Source organism: Micropterus salmoides, unplaced genomic scaffold (genome assembly GCF_014851395.1).
Source record: "Micropterus salmoides isolate LMB-PRFRI ecotype aquatic unplaced genomic scaffold, ASM1485139v1 Ms_hic_scaffold_7, whole genome shotgun sequence".
NCBI lineage: Eukaryota > Metazoa > Chordata > Actinopteri > Centrarchiformes > Centrarchidae > Micropterus > Micropterus salmoides.
Window position 1 is genome coordinate 24,784,732 of NW_024044459.1, and position 22,467 is coordinate 24,807,198.

Genomic DNA, 22,467 nt, shown 5'->3' on the forward strand with positions numbered 1-22,467 from the left:
TCCCGTTTACAAAGTGTTTATAAGTTATAACTAATGGCTTTATTAATGCTTAATACAACGTTTACGAATGCGTTTTGCCTTCATTCTAAGATATTAATAACAACAACATGGTCGGTGTTTAATCAAGGCTTGATTACCTAAGCTACAAATTTCCCTGCATGGGGCCCCCATGGGTCTGAAGCCCACATAGCCTATTCAATATGTAGCAGTTACTTTGTAGGCATTTTACTGATTGCAACATTATGATTATTATCTAATTATTATCCATTCTCAAGTCCCTAAATTTGTCTTTTATCATGTCATCACAAATTTATTGCCTCAAAGCAAACATGAGGGCAGGGCAGGAGCACTGTTTGGCTGCTGAGTCTGCAGACCACAGTAACTGGATTGGGAAGACCACGTGGGCAACTACTGTGTTTATTCTCTGTTTGGTAATAATGCTTTACCCATTAATAAACACTGATTGGGTTCTCACTTTCTAATAAGCCATCAGGTCTGCAGTTATAAGTGTTAGTGAGACATTAATAAAGATTTTGCAAAAATGCAAAATTTTCAAGTGAAAACTCTCCCTGATGAATTAAAGAACTTTCTAAAACACAAAGCAAGTGTCCTGCTGCAGGAGAAAGAAGGAAAGTTTCACACAGGTTCTTTCTGTCATCTTCTATCTGTTCAATCTGTAAAGCAGATGACTCATTAACTACTTAGAAAGTCATTATTTAAACATTTATAAAAGGCCTCTTATTTAAAAGTCAAAGGTCATAAACGACAAATCTACAAAAAAATCCATTGGAGCGGCATTAAAAGCCAAGTCATGGACATCTTAAATGTGTCAAAGCAAGAAAATGTCAGTGAGTACTTTTCATAATTCAAACAGAATTTCCTGCTAACACTTCTGTACTTCTATTTAAGTATGATTCTGAATGCAAGACTTTTACTTGTAGTGGAGTAATTTTACACTGAGGTACTGCTACTTTAACATAAATAAAAGATCTGAACACTTCTTCCACCACTGGTTATAACCCATTTATTAGTTTGAATACTGCTTATATACTAATATTAGGCAGGGGGCTGTAAGTGGTACTGTAAATTGGCTGATTTTAGGCTGATAAACAAATAAATAAAACAGTATTTAGCCTGTTGGGAAATAAACTGCACATATGATTGAATAACATGAAATACAATTTGTTGTCTTTTCGGCCTCTGAATTTCCTAAATCCTGGCTTGAGCCCTGGTTACACTATTGTAAATCTATTTTACAGTGTAGAAACACAAAAATCACTTCCGTGGTATTAACTTATGTCAGTGGTTTAGAAGTCAAAAATGGTTCATTTATACGAACTGAGCCTTTACCAAATTGCAGTTCAGTGGTGCCCCCTATTGGAATGCATTCATCACATAGGATCGATATTACAGATCATTCATTAATAGAAGAGACTCGTCACAGCTTTGGCCTTCTGACTCCTCTCTGGCCAGTAAGTCTGCATCCTTGAATCCAGCCGACCTTTAACATTCACAGAGGAACAGATCTGAGCTGAGGGGAGCTTGTCTTCCCAATTAGGAGATGCAGTCAGTTGAGGTTTCCTAAGCAGCTCGCCTTTTAAAAGACCCTGTCAAAGCTTCAGAGGAGCTGCTCCGCCTTGACATTGCACTCGGCTGTGGATAAACCTTCACTCATTGCTCAAGGTTGAACAACAGAGACTTTGCATGCAAATCTGTGATGGGCTGCCCAATTCTGTTAACTGGAGCAGTGCTGAGAAGCCCATGAGAAGAGGCGCCTCAAAGGTCATCAACGATTAGAAAGTACAGAGCGTGAAAGCAGTGAACGCTGGCTTTCAGAGACTTTGGGGATGTGAACTTTGCCAAGCAAATACAACCAAAATAACATTTTGCATCCTCTGACACTGGGACTTTGGCATTGGCAGACTGCGCCACAGAAACAAACTGACTGTTCACTGCATATTTTACTTTTTTTTTCTTTTTTTCCCCCCATTCTGTCTGAAGAAAAGACCGAACATGTGAATTTATCAAGACTTTTAATAGTTCTTTTTCAAACGATGCACACACGACAAACAAAAATCATGTTAATCTAAATCATCTGATTAAACATCTGATTTGTTTTGTTTGTTTTACAGCATTTCACAAGAATCAGCCGTCACCACATACAAAGACACACTCAGAATACACAGCCACCTCTCTTTACAAGGTGTTAAAGGAGATGCAAACATCCTGTAGAGCCGATAAAAAGGGCTTCAGTGTACTAACTCGGGGGGGGGGGGGGGTGAACAATTAAACTAGTCGAGTCTGCAGGTAAAACAGGGACACTGGATGTTGTTCTAGCCTTCTGTAAGCTAAGACCGTGTGTTACCTACATGTACACTTATTACTTAGAAGTGTTACAAACCATGACAACACAAGAGTAATCTCACCTGAGCCTTCATCTCAGGTGGCCACGGTACTCTGAAAGCTGCAATGAGGATACAGAGAGAGCAAAGTGGCACAGAGAGAGAGAGAGCCCAGGCGGCCGTCACTGACGCAGGTGGAAGCAGCAAATACAAAATCCTGAACACCTGAGGCTCTCTCTCAGTGTGCCACATGTACACCAAACAAGACTACAACACAAATTAAACCATGGAATGACTTCATAAGAGAGCAGGCAGTGGACAACCGCTGCTACTCCAGAAATTCTGTCAAAACAAAAGAAACACACACACAAACAGTTTCCACGCGCACACATCAGACATTCTGCTTTCAGAGACAGCAGAGGATCTGATCCCACTGCTAACCACAGACACTCAAGAAAACTCTACAAAATGACAAAGACAACAATAATGTAGTTTTTTATCCGTCTCTTCTAAAAAGACGCAGACAGCCACCTTCCACTTCCCACAAGCGGACGAGGGGTAAGGAGAGTTAAAGCCTTTTTCTGCCGCATTTGAAAGTACCCCAAATAAATGCGCCGACAGTGATGATTCACCTGCTGATTGGAGACGCTAAAAATAGACACTAATTTGCAGAGAAGTGGGGCCAGATAATGATTAAAGAGCCTCTAGCAGAGAAAACAGTCACAGGAATGCAAGTCATACAGCTGTCTGCCTCCAAAAGAATGAAGGTCATGACATGATGGCTCAGGTAGGGAAGAAACTGAAATGTGTGTTGAACATACAAGAGGGGACAAGATAGCCAAGACAGTGAACCAGACTTTTCTGCAGTCTTAAGAATAATAATAAAAAACTATCATGGGTCAAAATGGGTCAGAAGTCATTATTAACCACCCTAATTAAACTGCTGGATGACATACAGAGTGCAGCCTCCAGGCCCAACACAGCACGAAGCGGCTCTTGCACTGCGTGAGCTTGTAACATGGTTCATCGGTCAGGTGAGGGAGAAGGTGCCAGGATTCTGTGAGGGCAGCGGCCGGGTCCATGTGTGGGTGTTTTCAGTTCTTCAGTATTGCCTCGTAGCTCTGGAACACACACTGGGAAACCTCTGGAGCTCTGCACTTCAGAGAGACCTGATAGAGAGAAGAGTCGGGCAGGGAATGAATATGATTTGACTTAGAAGCTGGTATGTTACAATGTTTTAAAAGAGACGTGTTTCAGGAACGCCCGCTGTGGGACGTACAGTATGGAAGTTACCACAGGAAACAAGTCACATAAACCTTTAACAACAAAATACACCAAAGAAGCTATATGATAATATACCTAATCATGTGGAGACACAGTAGCTTATTCAATGACAAGCCATATTCCAAAATTGAGAGAAATGTCAAGCAGAATCAAGTTAATGAGAGAATGATATTTCCAGGAGACAAATTCATTCAGATGAGGGAAAAAAAGGAGTTTTGGATTGAAACTCGCGTCATTTCGCAGATAGACATACATAGAGAAATATAGATACGTAGACACGCTAGAGAAAATAAGAGGCAGCCTCTCCACTCTTTGATGTTAGGCTCAGCTGGGAGCAGCTTTAGGATTTGATACCCCCCACCCCCCCACTGCCATCAGCAATCATACTGCAGATGTTATTTCGTCAGACCCAGAAACACACACAAGGAGACAGGAAACACAAGGCAGCTGGAGCTTTGGAATAATTCTATCAGGACAGAAATTGTCATGGTGTTGCAGTAAACACTTAAATGCAAAAAGAATATTTCAAAATGTTTCACATATTAATTGCTGCACAATCAAAACCAGCTGTTTCCTCTAATGAAATGGATGCCTTAATAACCCACGTGTCTGATGTGGGAAAAGTCCACACACACACACACCCCCATCCATCTCTGTCCACAAGGAGCAGCTCTGCCTCGCGCTCGCTGTTGTTCTTTCAGCTTTCATCACTGTCATTTCTTAGAATCACATTTGTTCCAGTGGAAAATAGTTCGGGGGGGGTCACAGCGAAAGCTTTGCTGAAGATAGCAAGAACGGGCGCTCTGCGACTGGTTCTGAGCATTAAATACCAATAAAGCAGAAAGACGAGAACCTAAAAACAACAATGTCCAGGGAACGTCCTGCTGAGTTTTAAATATCTGCATTTCGTTCTTTTATTTCTTTGATTTAAATAAATATTTATTTTTGCTGACAGCAGAGAGCTGGCAGGGAGAGAGTGATGAGGTCCTCAGTAGGTCAACCTCATGACAATTACAAAGTACTGCTTTCGGTATTTAAGCCCTCACATGTCTGTGGGAAAATGGGATATAATATCAATATTTTTTCAACATAAGTTAAAATATCCCATATTCTGACAACACTTTAATGTTTACTCTTTGAGACTAGCACCATTAGTATAATCACAGTGATCGAGATTTGGTGAGTGACTGGTGTGAAATTCACACCAGGCTTGAGCCTCGACTCAATGTTTAGACCACACAAAGGGGATGGAGTGAGTTGTGATGGATGCCACAGAGCTGCAGTGGGAAAAAAAAGCAATAATAATGTACAGCTCCTTAAGTGTTACCTCTGTGCACTCAGGGCTCTTTACCATTGCATGCTACTGCTGCTGCTGGCCACATTTAGACAGCTGCTCTCCTGTCAGCATGGGGGGGGGGGGGGGGTGAGGAAATGCAGATCTGTGTAGGGGCTGCTATTAAGAGAGCTAGAAACTGCAGCACACGTGTGTTCAGTCAAGGCTTGCTGCTAAAATATTAGTATTATATCAGCAGTGACACATTCACCTATGGGGGAATGTAATACCGGTACAAGGGCAATGAAATGGACAAAAAAAGCAACAGGGAGCTACAGTAATGATGAAGCAGGGTACGTGGATTGAGAATTCTTATTTTTAATTCAGCTTTGTTTCATCATCATCATCAAGATAATGAACTTCAAGAATCAAGGTGTTTACGTAACTCTGTGTGTCTAATGCTTAGTTACAAAAAAATGGCGCAATCATGTGTGATGCAGGTTTTTCTTTTAAACCAAAATCTCCTGACAGCCTGAAAACACTGCAGGAGTCTGTAAAAACCTGCATAAATTGGGACCTGGAAGTTCTCTGATGCAACACCGCAATCGGACAAAAAAGGTGACCAGTCAATGCATTATTTGATGAAATGATGTGTATTGTGATGCTAACATTTGATATATATTACTGGGCAAAAGTTGTTCAATAAATCAGAATGCAGTCTAATTGTTTAGATCTTGTCCTGTATCATTAAATTGATCCTTTTAACGTGTCAACGTGTACACTTAAGGTGGGCAATATGTATAAAATCCTCTGCCATGGTGTAAGTCACTTTACATTGTCATACAGAACATTTTCTGGAATCAATTAATGGATGAAATAAGCTGATGGCCGTGTCTGTTTTTGGTTAATTCAGTTAATTTAACAGCTGAGAAATAAAGGCACTTCATCATACTGGGCAAAAAAAAAATCTATAAAAACCCAATAATAGCACACAGCAGTCCTTCTCATTGATTTGTAACACTACCCACAAAGGTCTAATTCTGAGGTATTAAAGGGATGGATACAACAGTATGATGATGTTGCAAAATCTCTCTTTACATAGTATTATGGTATATAGATGTTCCTACTTTTGACCCCAAAACAGACTTGTGAGAAAACACTCGCTCTATGCTTGTGTAGAGGAACGGCAGATATGTTTGTGTGTAGGGCAGCACATCCATTTCCGTGTTGAAACTCACTTTAACCAAAAACCCCTCGAATTACCAGCTCAAGAGGTGGGGAGAGAAAATCATCCAGTTGCCATGGGGACAAGAAATAGCGGAGAACACCATGCTTCACGTTAAAAAGTTAAGTAGTGTCCCAAATCTCTACAAAAAGTATACATGAGCTCTGATGGAAGTCAGTGAAATTAAAAGAGCTTGTGAGAAATGAATATTTTAGATTGTGGATTTTGAGATGATTAGGACTTTTTGTCTTAAACTCTAGAAATAAGTTTCTTTTAAGTGTGTTAACAGTCAAGATCAACGTGTCATTCTTTAAAAGGGGGCAGTGACAACAACTTAGTTGGGTTTTTTTGTTTGTTTTTTAAGTACATTAACATGACTGTGAGCTCAGGATTGCATATAGGACTGTCTGCTAAATGGCAGAATTTAATCAATATTTACATGAGGTCACCATGAATTTGGCTCTTTGTCACTTGAGAGCAGTTAAGGGAGAGAGATGCTGAATGTCTTAAAGCGGTTACAGAACAAAGATGCACCGATTGCAATTTTCCTGTCCGGTCTGACCTGCCGATTCCAATTCACTGTTTTTATTCTACTTACTTTATTTTAGTGTTTACTCCCAAACTGTTTCAATCTGCTCACCTTGCTTTTCCCTGCAGACACACACCTACACCGGTCTCTCTCTTTGTCTCTTTCTCCCCCTGTATCTGTCCGGTCCGTTGACTTAAGCTTAAGCTTTTACATCACTCTCATAGACCTGCCGTGGGACTGCAGATGAAAATGCAAACTAAGGTACAATTAATCAAATAGTAACATTTATATGTTTTATATTGTACACAGTCCCATTACAAGTAAAACAGTTAAACAAAAGAGGAGTGGAACCCGATACAGTACGAAGGAGACCCCACTGTTTTTGGCCGCAGCAAGCAGCTGTTTTCAGCGAGAAAACTCCCTGAACACTCCCTGCTCAGCACCAAACGGCAGACAGACACGGTTAGCGACTAGCTGGTGAACACAGTGAAGCATTTAGCAGCTGAAAGAGTCAGATGTAATAGTTTGTTTTCTCAATATCTTTCATGAGCCATCCACCATAATTGAATTTTCCAACTGTAAGTACTGTATTTTCATTGTGCATTGCATTGAGTGGTAATGGTCTCCATTAACACGATTGCTAACCCAGCTAGAATCAGTATGGAGTGTGTAACTGGGACAGAGTTATAAGTAGTGAGGCATCATGGGAGAGCTGAAGCCAATCAAGTTTTGGGAAACGAGAAAAGTCTTAAAACAGCATGGGTAAGCAGCAGCAAAAAGCTAACACGCCACTATACGTCTCCGCTCATGGCAATGAATAATAACCGTTTTTATGTCTTGTCTTCAGAAGCACAATAAATATCCCGAAAATACGCGGAGGCAGGGCTTTACTTCTTCAGGTCTAAAAATAGCTGCTGACAAAAGGCTTTAGCAGCTTGGCTTTAATGTGCCGTGCCAAGAGAGTGCAGGGACCACGCAGGAGCCAGCAGCTCGGAGAGACGAGCATCAGAGTACACATGCAGCACAGTTAACTTGAAAGTCTAGTCTTCTCTCCACTAAACAATTTATGATCCATCTGCAAAAAGTAGGGGAGCCTTTCCAGCCCCACTGAGGAACAGTTTGAACTTAAAAATGAACATGAAATTAAAATGACAGGAGGAGTACAGAACAGAAACTGCTTAAGGTGGACGAGAAAAACATCCTGAATTAATGAGGTTGTGCCAGAAATGGGCAGGGGAACAGGGCACAGGGGAAATAAAAATGCAACTAATCAAGAAAACGAAAAATGCACATCACCTCCAGCAGGAACAAATGACACAAAATAAATACTCTACAAGTAAATAAGTTAAAATCAGCATTCATTTCCATCTCATACTGAATCTCAAGTTAGTACTCCGTAAGTCATATTTTTCATATACATGTTGGCGCCCTAAACTGAGGAAGCGGGAACCAATTTAAAATTCAGAAGATTTGATGCACCTGAGCTGGGTGACAGGAGACAAAATGACAGTTAATGCCACCTTATAAATAAAAACATGACCTGAAAGCAGACTAAAGGGGCGGGGGTGTCACACCAAGGTTATCATTCTGGACTAGTCATGCAGAATTTCTAAGCCAAACACAATCCATCAAGAGCGGAGACCGTGGTGCGCTGACAAAGACAGGCTACAAAAACAACAGAGAACACAAACGTGCACACACACACACACACACACACACAAATGACTCACCATTACCAGCGACACACAATCACTGCACAATCAACCAGCCTCCCCCTTCAGCACTCACCATTCATTTCTGCACATCAATCCCCGCCATGTTTCTGCATGTTCAGATCAGCCTCGGCTACATCATTTGTCTTTATCCATGACGTGCAGTGATGACAGTATTTTGTTAATTCCGTCGTACTGACTTAATTCAACACATCAGGCTCTACTTTGGGTCTTTCCTTAACTGTATATGGGACCGTACATTAGTGAGACTGGTGCAGTGCTCGTTCACAGGGGCTGATGTGACGCCTCCCTGCGCTTTTTAGATTGTACAATGCAGTGATTGTTCAAAATGTGCGTCTGACATTGGTTTCACCTACATTATTAATAACACAGCATGAATGACACTGAAACAACACGACAATGGTGGAGATATTACTAGATAGTCAGTGCTTCCTTACAACTTTCTTACAACTCCATTTCAACACATTTGTTTCTAACATATATTAGTTCTGCGTGGTGACAGAACTAAAGCGCAGCCCGCACCAGTCTGCTCTGCGCTGTTCCCTAGTATATTTATTCATTCATTCTCGCGTGTCCAAATTGCACCAAACACGACTCCCTTGGGTCCACAGCAACACACCCACCACGAAGTCGTTTGGATGAATGGTTCTTGACATAATCGAAATACAAACACACACACAGAATTCTGCCTTTATTTCCAGCCCCATGTCTTGTAATAGTATCTGCTCTCCTGTAATACTAATGATGTAAAGATCTGCTTGCTCCTCCTTTTTTTTTTTATTTATTCATTACATGAAATTTTGAAACACCTAGTAGACTTTAAAAGTCTACAAATGATGTTTACACGAAGTGTTTTGTATTTTACTGAGTATCCAAGTTTGTTTTCAATGAAGGAGAGCAGGTAACCATTATGGGGACATTACATGTTTGAAAAACAGACAGTAACGACAAATTAGAGAAATAGATGCGTTATGAATGTAGTTAAAGAAAATGTTCAAAAATATTCTATTTGAAAGATGCAAAATATGTAACCAACAAAGAGAAATGACTGAATTATGATTAGTGTTTCTTTTGTTTATCTGTTTCTGTTTAATGCTTGTGTGTTTCTTTATCATTATTTATTTATTTTGTTTCAATGCTGCTTTGGGTAGAGCAAGGGTAAAAAAAAAAAGTTAAGTATCAAGTGTAGGCACAATAAGATTAGGCTTAAGCCTACACTTTTTTTCCCCAGTCAGAGAATAAAATGTTTACTGTTTGGTAATTTGTTGTTACTGTGTATAATTGACCAAGTCAAGTTTCACATCTTCAACAGAAGAAGCGGTTTCTAAATATGTTGCAGGTATAATAATGTTAACAAATTGAAACCACATTCACACACATAGAACATATGTTGCCTTGTTAAACCTCTTCTTATCAGTGCCTCAAAACTTAATTCCCCATAATCCTGACTTTATTAAAGAAGTTGGACACCATACGTTACAAGAGGTCTTTGAAATGGTGTTCTCTGATAAAATAATAAAGGTCCTTACTAGGGCTGATTAATCGTTTTCTAATAAAAATTGTGATTTGAAAGAACGATTACCTTATCGTGAAGAAGTAGGTGAATTATACAGCGCATCTGACCCGTTTTAAAATAGTCGTGCAGTTACAGATTCATTACGTTGTCATCCTTGTGTGACAGACCTGGGCCCTGTTTCAGAAAGCAGGTTCAACAAACTGAGTGTAAACCTGAACTCTGGGTTTACGAACTCTGAGCTGTCAAACTCAGAGTTTCTGGTTACAGAACAGGTGTTTAAAATTAGTTCAGTCAACTCTGAGTATGTTGAACCTGCTGGAAGCAAGTACGTAGGGATGAAAAAAAAGCCATCATCAGTGGAGCTCCGATACTAAGATTCACCATGGCAACGGGTAAATAAAGGCAGAGCTTCCATTTTAATCGGGTGGAGCTAGAAATATGAATGCGTGTCAACGCGGACCATGATAGGCTCTAGAACGCAGGAGTGGAGGAAGGATCGATACGTTAGCAATATTACATTTTATACAGCGTTGCTCATTCATCATTTACCAGACTGGAATTTCCTTAATGAAAGATAAAGTGCTGGAATTCTCCTACAGCCTGTTATTCATTTTAAATAGCTACAGTCCTGTTTATTCAGCTGTAACCTGACGGGACTAAATGCCGGTGGCAATGAAAATATTAAATCAAACAGATTAGACAGTTTAGGCTACTCATGGACCTGTGATTGTAAAGTGACAGTCCGACTCAGTAGGGCTTTGGCTAATATTGGATATTAATGATTTTTTTTTGAAGCGGAAAATGTGTCTGGGTTCAAACTGACTGTGAAGTTTTAGACGTCTATGTTACATAAATAAAATCTTGCTCATTTCGTATTTTATGAAATGCTGTCAAAACACATTCAGACTATCAACAGATAATGAAAAACTCACTTTTAAACTACATTTATTTGTTTCAGCTGCACCACAGTCATCCTCACTCTGAAATATTCACATCATATCCAGTTGATAACTACAATAGGAATGTTCAATCTGTGCGACCACATTATGAAAGGTTACTGTTCATTGATCAGTTTTATACACATTAGTTTAAACAGTATACTGCAGTACTGTAGCGCACGGTAAGTGTTTTTGTGCAACTGTTGCCAACCTGACAGCTGCCTTAAAGTCCACAAAGTCACTGAGTTATAAAGGATAGTAGCTTAAAGATTTTATTCTATGCTGAGGATAAATTTTCGATGTCCAAAGATAACTCTGTCCATACATCGATGACAGATTGATCATAAAAGCTGTCATGTTCAAGATCATGTTTGTGTAAAAAAAAAAAAAAACTTATTTAACCGTGATTTCAATGTTTCTAAAAACGCAATTGCGTTCATATATGTGCTTTGATATCGACAGTCTGAATGAGGAAATGTCACACACCCTCAGGCTCCGCAGGAGGGGAGGAGTCAGAGAGAAACTCAGCATTAGTTGAAGTAAACCTCCTCTCGAGCAGGTTAGGTTCACAGACCTAGAGTTTCAGAGCGTGTACATTTTACAACAAACAAAACTAGAGGAAAACGTGTGGGATAATGGGGTCAGCTGAACATACACAGGCAGCGGTTGTGCTGCGGTTTTGTCCACTTTCAACTCACACTGAAGTGTTTCAGCAACGGAGCGTTTAGCACACACGTTGTTAATTTGTCATTTTGTGTGCTTCAACTACAGATAACAGCTCTCTCTGTGTGCCGTTCCTTTCTCTGCAGGCTAACATTACATACCCACATTTGGAGCGTTTTGCCCGTCTGATTTTGCTGAGTTATTCAGATTTTGCTTATTTGTTCAGTTGTCCTTGATTTTTGTGCTTCTTCCAAGGTTAAGTAGGCTATGTAGTTAAACTGTGTCTTTTTTTGGTCTGTTTTAACTGTGTTTATTGTTGATGTACGATCAGGAGTTTTTATTTTGAAAATCGACCGGATTACCTATGCAGTTCTGTGTCTGACTTCCTGCTCTGTGCTGCTTGACAGGCTGGCAGCGAATACTGAACTTTAGCAAAACTTCAATAAAAAAAATAAAAAATTGAACCGTAATTGCAACATCTGGCAGAAAAATCGCAATTAGATTTTCCCCCCAAATCAAGTCCGAACTGTCTCTTAACCGCCATTTCTTGGCTATATAGTGATATGACTCAAACTCTTGATTTCAGCTAATACAACTAGTATAGTACTCACTGTGTAGTTTGGGTTTCCTGTCTGCACCCTGAGCTCAGCCAGCACCCAGATGCCATTAGTGAGTTTCATCGACTGATACAGCATGTCCTGACCCTCCACTGTGCGTTTGGCTATGGTGAAGACATTGCTACTCTGCAGTTTGTTGGAAACTGCATCTGTTGAGGGAACATAAATCAGAAATTAACACAACACAGTCAACATTTTAACTCAACTTATACCGTCCTTACTATCTGAAGAAGCTACTGTTCAATTTTAGTTTTCAGTTTCAGTCAATTAAATGTAACAGACATTACAGGATTTCTTTTTCCCGTATCATCACCTAAAATTTCACTCCAGGCTGTCTGTGCAGCAAAGATACAGTCACTAATTTGGAATAATCTTTTCTACTCCGCTTCGGTCTTCCTGCTGCGCCCCAGTAGGATGCGTAACTCTCTCTCTTTGTTCATGGAGAAGAAATTTAATCTGTGGGGGGAAATCTCCATTAAGCTGTCATTTTAAATTCTTCCCCAGTTCAGCTGCTCTCATGCTTAGGTAAAACTAAATTATCACACGTAAATAGGGACTGCAGCTGATGAGTTCTCATCAAATGCAATTTGCTTCATTAGCGGGGATGTAGCGAATTTGTGATTGCCACTGCTCTGTCGGGCCATTTTCAAATATAAAGAAGCTGCAGTATCTGGCTGCACAGTGTAGTGTTTTTCAGGTAATGCACTCTGTTCTCTTTTCATCCTTCTCACCTGAGTTGAGATGGCAGTCTTTGATTTGAAACTGGGACTCGTTGTCATTAGGAATGTCTTTCCATGTGGCGAGGAAGACCTGTCGCTCTGTGGATGAAGAGACACGATCACTGGATGAGTCCAAAGACAGAGCACAGACTGAAATGTACACAGTTTGAGAATAACAACAGGATTTTTGGTCAAAAGTAAACGTACACACTGCAGTGATTAAAAAAAGTCAAAGCAGCGTGTGAGTGGACTGATTCTACACTAGATACAAGGTTTCCTGCTGCGGCTTCGGAGCATTAGCTTGCAGCCTCTTGCGGCAGTCCTGCTGCTAGCCCCGTTAGGAGGCTCCTCGAGGAGAAATGCCAACACGTTTTCACAGAAAAACATACCAAACAGCAACACACACAAAAAAGGTACAATCTCGGAGCAACTGTGTAGCCCAGAGAGGCGAACGAGTCCAGTCAGGCGGACAGACTCACACACATCTACATCACGAACTTCTTTACATGCTCACAATGTGCGCTCACTGAAAGACTGACATCTGGGTATGTCGTTGACGTCAGCAGGGTTCTGAAGCTTTTGAGTGAAGAGATTTAAGCTGAAAAACACTCACCCATCTTCCCATCCTCTACAAACAGCATGCTGATGGGGTACTGGCAGCTGAAGTAGAATACGTCAATGTTGTTCTTAACAGCCACCTGAGAGAGTGATTACATCCGGGGAAGGGGCAGAGGAGGACGACAGGAGGAGAAACAAGAAGCAGTATATGGGTAATTACTTTTCAAGTGCCCTTGAAGGAAAGGCATTGCTGGTTTGTGTGCTGTTTACTGAACAAGAGGCTCAAGTCCTTTGGGCATCTCACTTTCTCACATAGGCTATAGTATTGCCTACAATATCATCAATGACATCCATGTTCTTTACTGGTCTCCCATCATAGTGTATCTGACAGCAAGCATGAGGCTTATTCTTTTTGCCAACAAATTTTAGCAACAATCTTACCTACAGCTATATTTATCAAAACTAACTTTTTCTATAAACTGCCTTTAGAAAGTGCTTTACAAAAGGATAGAAATACTAATGAAAATATAAAAAGGAGATAAGAATAGCAGACAGTGGTTGAAAATAAAATACCAAAAATAAAAGATGAGAAAGATAAAAGACAAGACAGTGAAGTGAGAGAAAACAAAAATAGCACATAAGAGCAGGTCTTTATTTTCAAAAACAAAGAATCAATTTGTTAGCCTAAGCTCTCTCCTAAGCTCCCTCAGGCAGGGCCCGTTGACATTCTATGGGCCCTGGTGGCAAATGTACAAGACACTGAAACCCGAGAACAACTGTGGTATAAAGGAAGCACCCGAAGTAACAAGCGGTAGCCTGTGATATTGATCAGGCTGCTCAACAAAGAAGTGCTGAGAGAAGGACAGTGAGTTCGGTCAGAGAATAGCAGATGAAGGACTTGTGAATAATTCATTAGGGCATCTTATTCCAGGGTGCAATGCAGGACTGCCAGTAAAGCGGCGAGTCATACACGAACAACACAGAGCTTCATTCTGTATGTTTATAATAGAGCTCTTATAGTTTACAAAGTATAAGAGGAGGTCAGACACCACAACGCTACTGCACGATCACTTCAGGTCTTGTGTGTTGGACTGACTTAATCTACTAGACTAGTGGTTCCAAAAGGCCTCTCTTTTACACACAAAGACATTTTTGTGCTCCCCAATACTTTCATACCCTTTCTGAAGTACCGTTCACATTCTGAGTGGCATTATGTGTCTTAAATGGTTCACATCCACAATGACCTTTGAAGCCAAGGCTTATAGCAAAGAACACTTCTGTGCCAGAAGTGAGTTCAGGGGTTAGGAGAAAGAATGGAAACATTTACTAATTGAATGAACATGTGTATTAACACGACTGATTCAAATAACAAACAATAACAAATTGTGCAAAGCAAACAAAAAAGTAAGTACATTTTATTTCCTGATATGTTTGGGATTGGAAGACCAGGGAAACTGTAAAACTGACATCTCGCATTAAATGTAATATTGTAGTCCTGTACTTGTTAGTGAAAATATATCGATTGTATTATTAATTAGTGCACGTATATATCAAAAGATCTCCAGTGCATTTCATTTTCATTTGCCCCCAGCCTCTCCACAAAATGCAATCCTGGAGTCGATCTAAGATGCTGCCGCAATTTCGGCCCAGTACTGGAGAAATTTAAGCCCTTTGAACCAAAGCTGAAAACATAAGCCGATGGACAGAAAATGAATCAGCAACAACACTGATAATTGTTTGTGTCATTTTTAACTAAACTGTAACTTCAAAAATTATTTGGTTTCAGCATTATATGCCTGTTTTCTAACAAAACAAGCTCTCTGAATTAGTCTGAAAATTGTCATGGATATTTTTAACTTCTTTTGACCATATACAATCGAGAAAATAACTGACAAATGAATCTATAATGAAAACAATCCTTAGCTGCGCCAGCCTTAACTCAAGACCATCACAGTAACATCAGGCTAGGCTGCTTTTTGGAATTCCTTTACTACCGAATAATCATACTGTATATGTCCATTCCTCTACATGCAAACCTGACAAAATCACTTTGACGTCTTTAAATTGAACTGCTGTCATTGCAGAACGGCATGAAACTTGCACCCAAAGTTGCTGATGCATCTCCCTGAAGTGTGCCGATATGTGATGAAAGAGTTCTATTGACTGTGGCGGTGTACAAGCGTCTACTGGTACTACACATCAGTAGAATAAAGAGCACCCAAAATAATTTTCCGGGACATTATCTTCCATCAAGACAAAAACAACTCAAAAGGCTCTTAAAATAAAATATCTGAGAAACTGTCAAAACAGACTATAATACCCATCAAAGCAGCGCCCAGAGGCAGCAGAATAGAAAGGTTAGCAGAGCTACAGATGCCAGGAGAAACAAAAGAGCCATGTGCTGTGTGACCACTAATGACTGCCCACACCTTTATCATCCCCCTCGACACTCTTATCTTCTCTCTCCAGCTGCAAAGAGCACCCGTCCACCATTCTGCTCAGTTAAAAGAACCACCTTGATCAAAACCCAAGCCAGCCACTGCCGCTCCTTTTATTTACAACTTATCACTAGTCACTCCCTTCAGAGAGCTGTTTTATGTTTTAATTCGGTTTCATTCACAGCACGGGAATTCAATAGTATAGCTGAATAACAGTGAGGACGCTTTACTAAATCGGTTAAGACACATGGCTATATTTTCAGAACTAAACTTACAGTCAAGTCCATGAACACATCAACCATGAAGCATTTTGATGTTTAGTTCTGTAAACTTGGGACAAAAAAAGATTAATGACTACAAAGTTGAAATTCGGCCAACTTTAATTTTTTTTTGACAGATTAAATATGTACAATGTGTAAAAATTGAGACTACTCTCCAACTGTCAAATATATGCTCCAAAAAATAGCTGGCAGCATATCACGCATCAGGTCATAACTGCCGCTAACTGCCGTCACCTAGCTCAGTTAGCTACGCAGCTAACTTAGCAGACCTATTAGCTGACTGAGTCCACAATGAGCACCAGAACCGAAGCAGGCAGAGTAGCTTCCCAGTGAACACGGCCTGACTGGGACCAAACACAGAAACACAGCCTGTGTGAGGTGATTTAAAGCGGGGGGAGAGGAGAGGTGTCAAGCAAGAGAGACATGAGAGAGGCAGCAACAGCACGTACAACCAGATTATTTTCACATATAACTCCATGAATTGAGGGATTACTTCAACCAAACCAGAGCTGGTGATTGTTTAAAGCCCCTCCAGCCAGTTTTAACTGCCGTTTTTGGTGAACGTTCTTTCTCAAACAGAGAATGGGGAGGTGGTTAATTGTTGACAACCAAAAACTGTGTTCGCTAACGATATGCTGTGTTAACATCGCTACTCTGTAAAGTTTAGTACACTTTACTGTCGGGCAGGAGTAGCTATTACTTACCCATGATAGAAACTAATGTGCGAGTATCAGGTGTTATCAATCACACAGTCGATGGTCCTGTCACGCACTGCACACGATAACTCCCACTACGTTTTATGGTGCGCTTACTTTACCACGGGGGTGTGGTGGGGGGCGCCTCCGACGATGCATTGGTAAAACGGCCGTCAGTAAAATGCATGTTGCAGACTGTGTTATAAGAGGGTGGCAGGTGAAAGTGCGACCTGTCATCTGTCCTCCAACACCGCACGCACAGATGCCATAATGAACATACCTACCTGTAAGTTCTAAGTAAATGACATGATAAATTGGTTAGCTAGCTCACAACGATGTTCATCAGTTTGATGCTCTGACTTAATGAGGCGTGACAGTTTTTTTTACGAGGCATGACAGTGTGCCTGCGCAAGCTTGGAGAATGACGTATGACTTATGGAATTACTATAGTCATACGTCACCATCCCAACAACTAAGCAACTTTTGCAAGCACAAAATTAAGCTATTTTTCAAAAGATATTTGGCGAACTCTGTGGGTAATCAATATTGTAAGGAAAATATGAAATATCATAGAAATGTCAAAATACACTAGAGGGGGGCTTTAAAACAGCAGAAAGACTAACCATGATGTTACTGTCGATTTTGAATGAAGAGTGTTTAACCATGGCAATTAATTTGGTGAAAGAGAGACACTTGGATTCATATATGTGAAAGAATATTTCCTTTTTTGACATTGTCTGAGTTCATTTTGTTTAATTTATCTTATCTTCTTTAATTTAATTTAATTTATCAAACTAAAAAAAGCACCTCGAGTTACAAAGTGGTATTATGACACAGGACAGGCCGGGGCTAGCTCTGTTAGCAAGCTAACTTCCGTACATATCTCTTGCAGAAAAATGCACAAGATGTCTTTGACATAACGTCAGAACTGTTACTTCTTCACATTCTGTTGATAATTAGATCATTTTTGGAATATTTTAAACTAAAATTTTGGCCATATCTTACACATCGCACGTTTAACTAAAGTAATGTCTCTTCTTACTGGCTGTGTTAGCAGCCATGTCTGTTTAGTGCTGTCACCATGTTTGATGCCCTGGGCACAGTTGAAAGCCACGTCAGCACAGTAAACTAGAGGCATCAGTGTCCTGATAAGGCCAGTGATAAAAAATTAAAACAGTTGGTATCCATAACATTCTGCTTTTAGTCTGTACTTGATATTTGACAATCATTTTGTTAACAAGCGCTGTCACGAGTTCAATGCTCAGAAATTCAGTCCCAAGTCAGGATTTGTGGAAAATGGAAGGAGGAGGGAAAGAACTACTACTACTACTACTGCTGCTGCAGCAGTTCAACAGAAACAAAAACTACCACAGACACATTCAGTTCAGGGGAAATGAATACAGTGAAGGTGTTACCTGCAGGTTGCTGAGAGGCTCCATCTTCATGACAGGTCCCACAGTACTGAGGGGAAGAGCCACTTCAATACTCTGGTTTGGGTTAAGAGGGGTTAGAACCTGGAGTGGACCAGCTGGAGCCAGACCAAAGCTACAGAGGAACACAGAAGGTGGGAACAGTGTCACAAACTGTGAAAATATATACAAATCTCAGCACATTGCTTACCAAGTTAGATGGTTACCTGTTTCTGTTAAACTGGATGGCAAAATCAGTCATGACACTCATAGCTTTATTACTGAGGGTCATCTCCATTTGGATGACCCCAGCACGGCGGGCAAAAGTGCCTGATATCTCCAGACCTTTGGCCTTCATGGCTGGAAGCCAAATCTGAACAGAGACAAGATCAGTTATATCATTAAGGATCCCGCCACAGCTTTTCATCATTCTATAGTAGGTCTCATCCCAGCTTATCAAGACTCACAGTTTTAGGGGGGCTGTATGCTCCCATAGTCATACCAACGCCACCTCCGAGATCAAACAGGTCATCCAGTCCACCACTAACAGGGGCATTGAAAGAGGCTGGCATTACAGCTGGCGGAGCACCAAAAGCAGCGCCCATCTGTGGGTCACAAAGGAATACGTTACCCTAACACGTTCAGTGACACCCTTTATTAAGCAATCAGAGACCAACAGAAATTCAGACAAAACTACTTACAGCAGGACTTCCTCCAAGGTCTCCGCCAAGCTGAGTGGAGAGGGGGCAACACAAAAAATTCAGGTTATCTATTGGTGCAATATTAAATAATATTCTGGAAGGTTTTGAAAATGATTGACAGAGGGGTGTGAGAGTCTAAGACATGTCTTTCTGTGATTAATGATAGCTATGGGGTTTACACTATTAACAAGTAACACTAGAAGGAGAGCAGTACGGGAGGATTTCTCTTCTTATTTAACTGACCTTTTACTGTCCATAAAAGGCCAGCTAGTGGCTATTGACATCCAATAGGTTTCACTCAAATGCTACTCACTAAATGTGTCTATTGGGATGATCAAAAGTTTAGGGGTATAGTGCACAAAAATGGTGGTGCAAAATAAATAAATAAATAAATAAATAGTGATCCAACACTGTGACAAAGCTAAACTACTGTGTATAGAAGGAAACACTTATACATAAAATATGGATGAGATTTTCTAAAATCTCACTTAAAATGGAGTGGGAAACATAAACATTAAATAAAGTGCAAACGAGCACAGATGACTGCTGGGGAGGATTATTTAGAGGACACAGTGGTACAACAGGGGACAAGAGGGGGTTCTAGGCTGGTGCTGGCCTTTACTGGTCCAGCGTGGTCCCCTGGACCAACCTCAGTGGGGCTGTAATCTGGGGGCGATGGGGACTGATGAGGGAGTTGAGGTGACTGAGGAGTGTCCGTCCGCAGGGGAATGGGCGGCTGATTGAAACATGGAACACATCATAGAGTCCAGAGATAAGAAAAGAAATGGACTCAAGGATTTAACAGCATGCTTACTGTAGATATCACCGTTATACAAGATGCTGAATGAAAATGTCAGACTGATGCATGGGAATTACAGTAAAACAGCAGTGATTAAATGAATTCTCTAACAAGGCCTGACATGGTTTAAATGTTTTGCCCTCTCCCTCCTTGTATTTACCGGCTCAGACTCATCCCCCATCTGCAGGTGCAGCATTGAACAAAATAGGAAAACACACAGGAGTCAAGACAAAATAAAATAAAAAGCACCAAAAGGAAGAAAAATACAAAGAAACATCACTGCCACTAAGCCACTGACATTAAGCCTTTTACTGAAATCAACTGAGATGTGCTATTAAGCCTTTCAGAGCAGCTTCACTAAAAAAACTAAACAGCAGTGTGCAGAAGACCTACCAGGCTGTCCAGTCCTCCTCCAAGAAGGTCCATAGCACCCAACTGCATGCCAGAGGACGGGGGTGGTGTTGGTCCGGTGGTGGCGGGAGGTGTCAGGTCCAGATTAAGCAGATCTCCTAGGAGGTCTCCCTGAGATGGGATAACAGCAGGGGGTGCTTCAGAAAGTCCAGCAGCAGAACTTGTGTCTGGGCTCTCAACACTCTCCCCACTATAAGAAATAAAACAAGAATTCATTAATTTAGGTTATGCATGTTATGTCATTTATTTGATAACTATTACTGTTAATACTTAAAATACACTCTAAGCCTAATTTGTCTTTTAAACTGCTGATATAACTACACCCAGTCCACTGAGAAAATTAACAAGTAGATGTGATGAGCTGTATTCAAAAGGCAGGAAGGAACAAAGAAGAACAGCTGCATAGCTTGATGCTGCTGGAAAGTACATTACTCAGTAGATTCAAAGGAAAGCATAATGGCAGAGTCAAAAACCTAGGTCCACTTAGGTAAACAAACCCCTTTGGCTGCAGTGTTTAAAAAAAAAATGAAAAGTGCATGACTCACGATCCAGCACTGCCAGGGAGTCTCTTGTGCTGAACACCGCGGCTGCCCTCAACAAAGGCACTGGGAGGCTTGTGGTAGACAGAGGCCAGAGTACCAATATGGCAGATGAGCTCCTCCAGCAGTGTGGGCTCAATCAGATCCGTCTCCTCAGAGATCAGGGGCTTCTCAGCCAGAACTACCTCCTTAGCAGCCACAGGGTCTGTGGAGAGCAGACGCCAGTAGATGTAACCGCGGTCCCGGAGGTCTGGGTTATCAGAGTCCTGCAGAAAGAGAAGGGAGCATGAGGAGGAAGGATTATTATTCATAGAGCTTGTTTAATAAATACTTAATGTTAAGCCTCTTTTCCGTCTTGGCCCATGATATGAGAGACTGAGCAGTGATTCAAAGATATCAAAAAGTCAGCCTTAGTAGTGCTAGGACATTTTAATACTGTGGAAAAACAAGCTCAGGGTTTAAATAAGCTTTAAAAACAACTAAATGAATGTATGCATTAAAATATAAACAAAATGCAAACAAAACATGGCTCTCAATTTGAATTAAATTAATAAAAAAAATGTTGTTTTGGGGCCCATTTTCTCCAAATTGTTGCTTTGTGCCTGCCTAATGTGTTGTTACACACATACAGGTACCAGTTTACTGCTGTTGTTAAATCTATAGAAAATAATGCAACACAACAGTAGTCCTGTAATAAATTCAATAGACATGTCTATTGACTGCATTAGACTGCAACATAATGGAGGTGTTTCTGGTACTTCATAAATGATGGAGGACAAAAGAAAGATGCACCAACTCATTCTTTCCATGATGATAATATTTCTACTCTAAAATAAATAAAGATAATAGAAATACATGCACAGTTTATACATACAATGGGCACAGATGCTAAAGCTAGCTTCTGATCTGTTTTAGGATAATACTACAAATAGGTAGATCTTTATTTAGGTACATTTTGATACATCTGATGTTGATATAATGTGGGCTTAAATAATATTACATAGAAATGTCTAAGAATGTTTGTTTTAAATTTTAAAAATCAACTTGCTACCTAAAACCATTAAAACACAGCAGAGTAAGCTCAAACTGCTGCAGTCATTACTGAGGGAAGTGCAAGGCTCCAATTCTCCAGTGTCCCAAGAATTATAAAGTAACAGAGAACTCCTTGGAAAAGATACAAACATTAGAGTTCTGGAGCAATGTCAAAAGCCATGTCTGATGAGAACAATTTACACAAACTAGGAGGAGGAAGACATGGATTGTGAGTTCAGAGTAGTAGACAGCATAGGGAGGATTGTCAGACATCTGTAGACAGAGATGACGACAGGAACATAAAATGTATGTGTCGAACTATGTGTTGTTTTGTTTCCCTCCTCACCTGTGTGGCAAGGCTCAGCACCTGCTGCACTAGCTCCTGGGTCTCAGTGGGCTTTTTCAGGAACAACTTGACAATTGCCGTCAGTAGCTGCAGCTGCACCTAGACGACAGTCACCACATACAGGATGTGACAGCTGCTCACATACTACTTTAAATACAGCGACTGTAAAGTAAAACTTTCATACAGTAACAAGGTGCAGCTTAACAAATATCTTCTAACAATGACCTGTACTGATGCACAGTAAACACATAACAAACAAACATGTTTAAACTTCTTTTACTTTTCACGGCTCCAGTTTCCCATGGATGACCCACCCTGCTAAACAGTATTTAGTCCAACTATTGGTTGAATTTGTTGTTACCAAACACTTTTCAGAGTGAAGGCTAGCTTCTCTACAACATGTGTCTGAGCCAGATACA

The 22,467-nt window shown here is 40.5% G+C and overlaps 1 protein-coding gene across 3 annotated transcripts in view; it reads right to left on the reverse strand.

Annotated features, from left to right (window-relative positions):
- Positions 1–2,016: 2,016 nt before the first annotated feature.
- LOC119891345 (AP-1 complex subunit beta-1) overlaps positions 2,017–22,467 on the reverse strand; it is a 28,743-nt gene continuing 8,292 nt past the window's right edge. For all 3 annotated transcript variants that reach the window (XM_038702900.1, XM_038702902.1, XM_038702899.1), the window contains exons 12-22: positions 22,049–22,147; positions 20,677–20,936; positions 20,114–20,321; positions 18,922–18,951; positions 18,688–18,825; positions 18,448–18,593; positions 18,227–18,356; positions 13,453–13,537; positions 12,852–12,938; positions 12,115–12,269; positions 2,017–3,511 (exon numbers count right to left, since the gene is read on the reverse strand). In XM_038702900.1, coding sequence (XP_038558828.1) covers positions 3,437–3,511; positions 12,115–12,269; positions 12,852–12,938; positions 13,453–13,537; positions 18,227–18,356; positions 18,448–18,593; positions 18,688–18,825; positions 18,922–18,951; positions 20,114–20,321; positions 20,677–20,936; positions 22,049–22,147 — 1,413 coding nt within the window. In that variant the 3' untranslated portion in view covers positions 2,017–3,436. The remainder of the gene's footprint in view (positions 3,512–12,114; positions 12,270–12,851; positions 12,939–13,452; positions 13,538–18,226; positions 18,357–18,447; positions 18,594–18,687; positions 18,826–18,921; positions 18,952–20,113; positions 20,322–20,676; positions 20,937–22,048; positions 22,148–22,467) is intronic.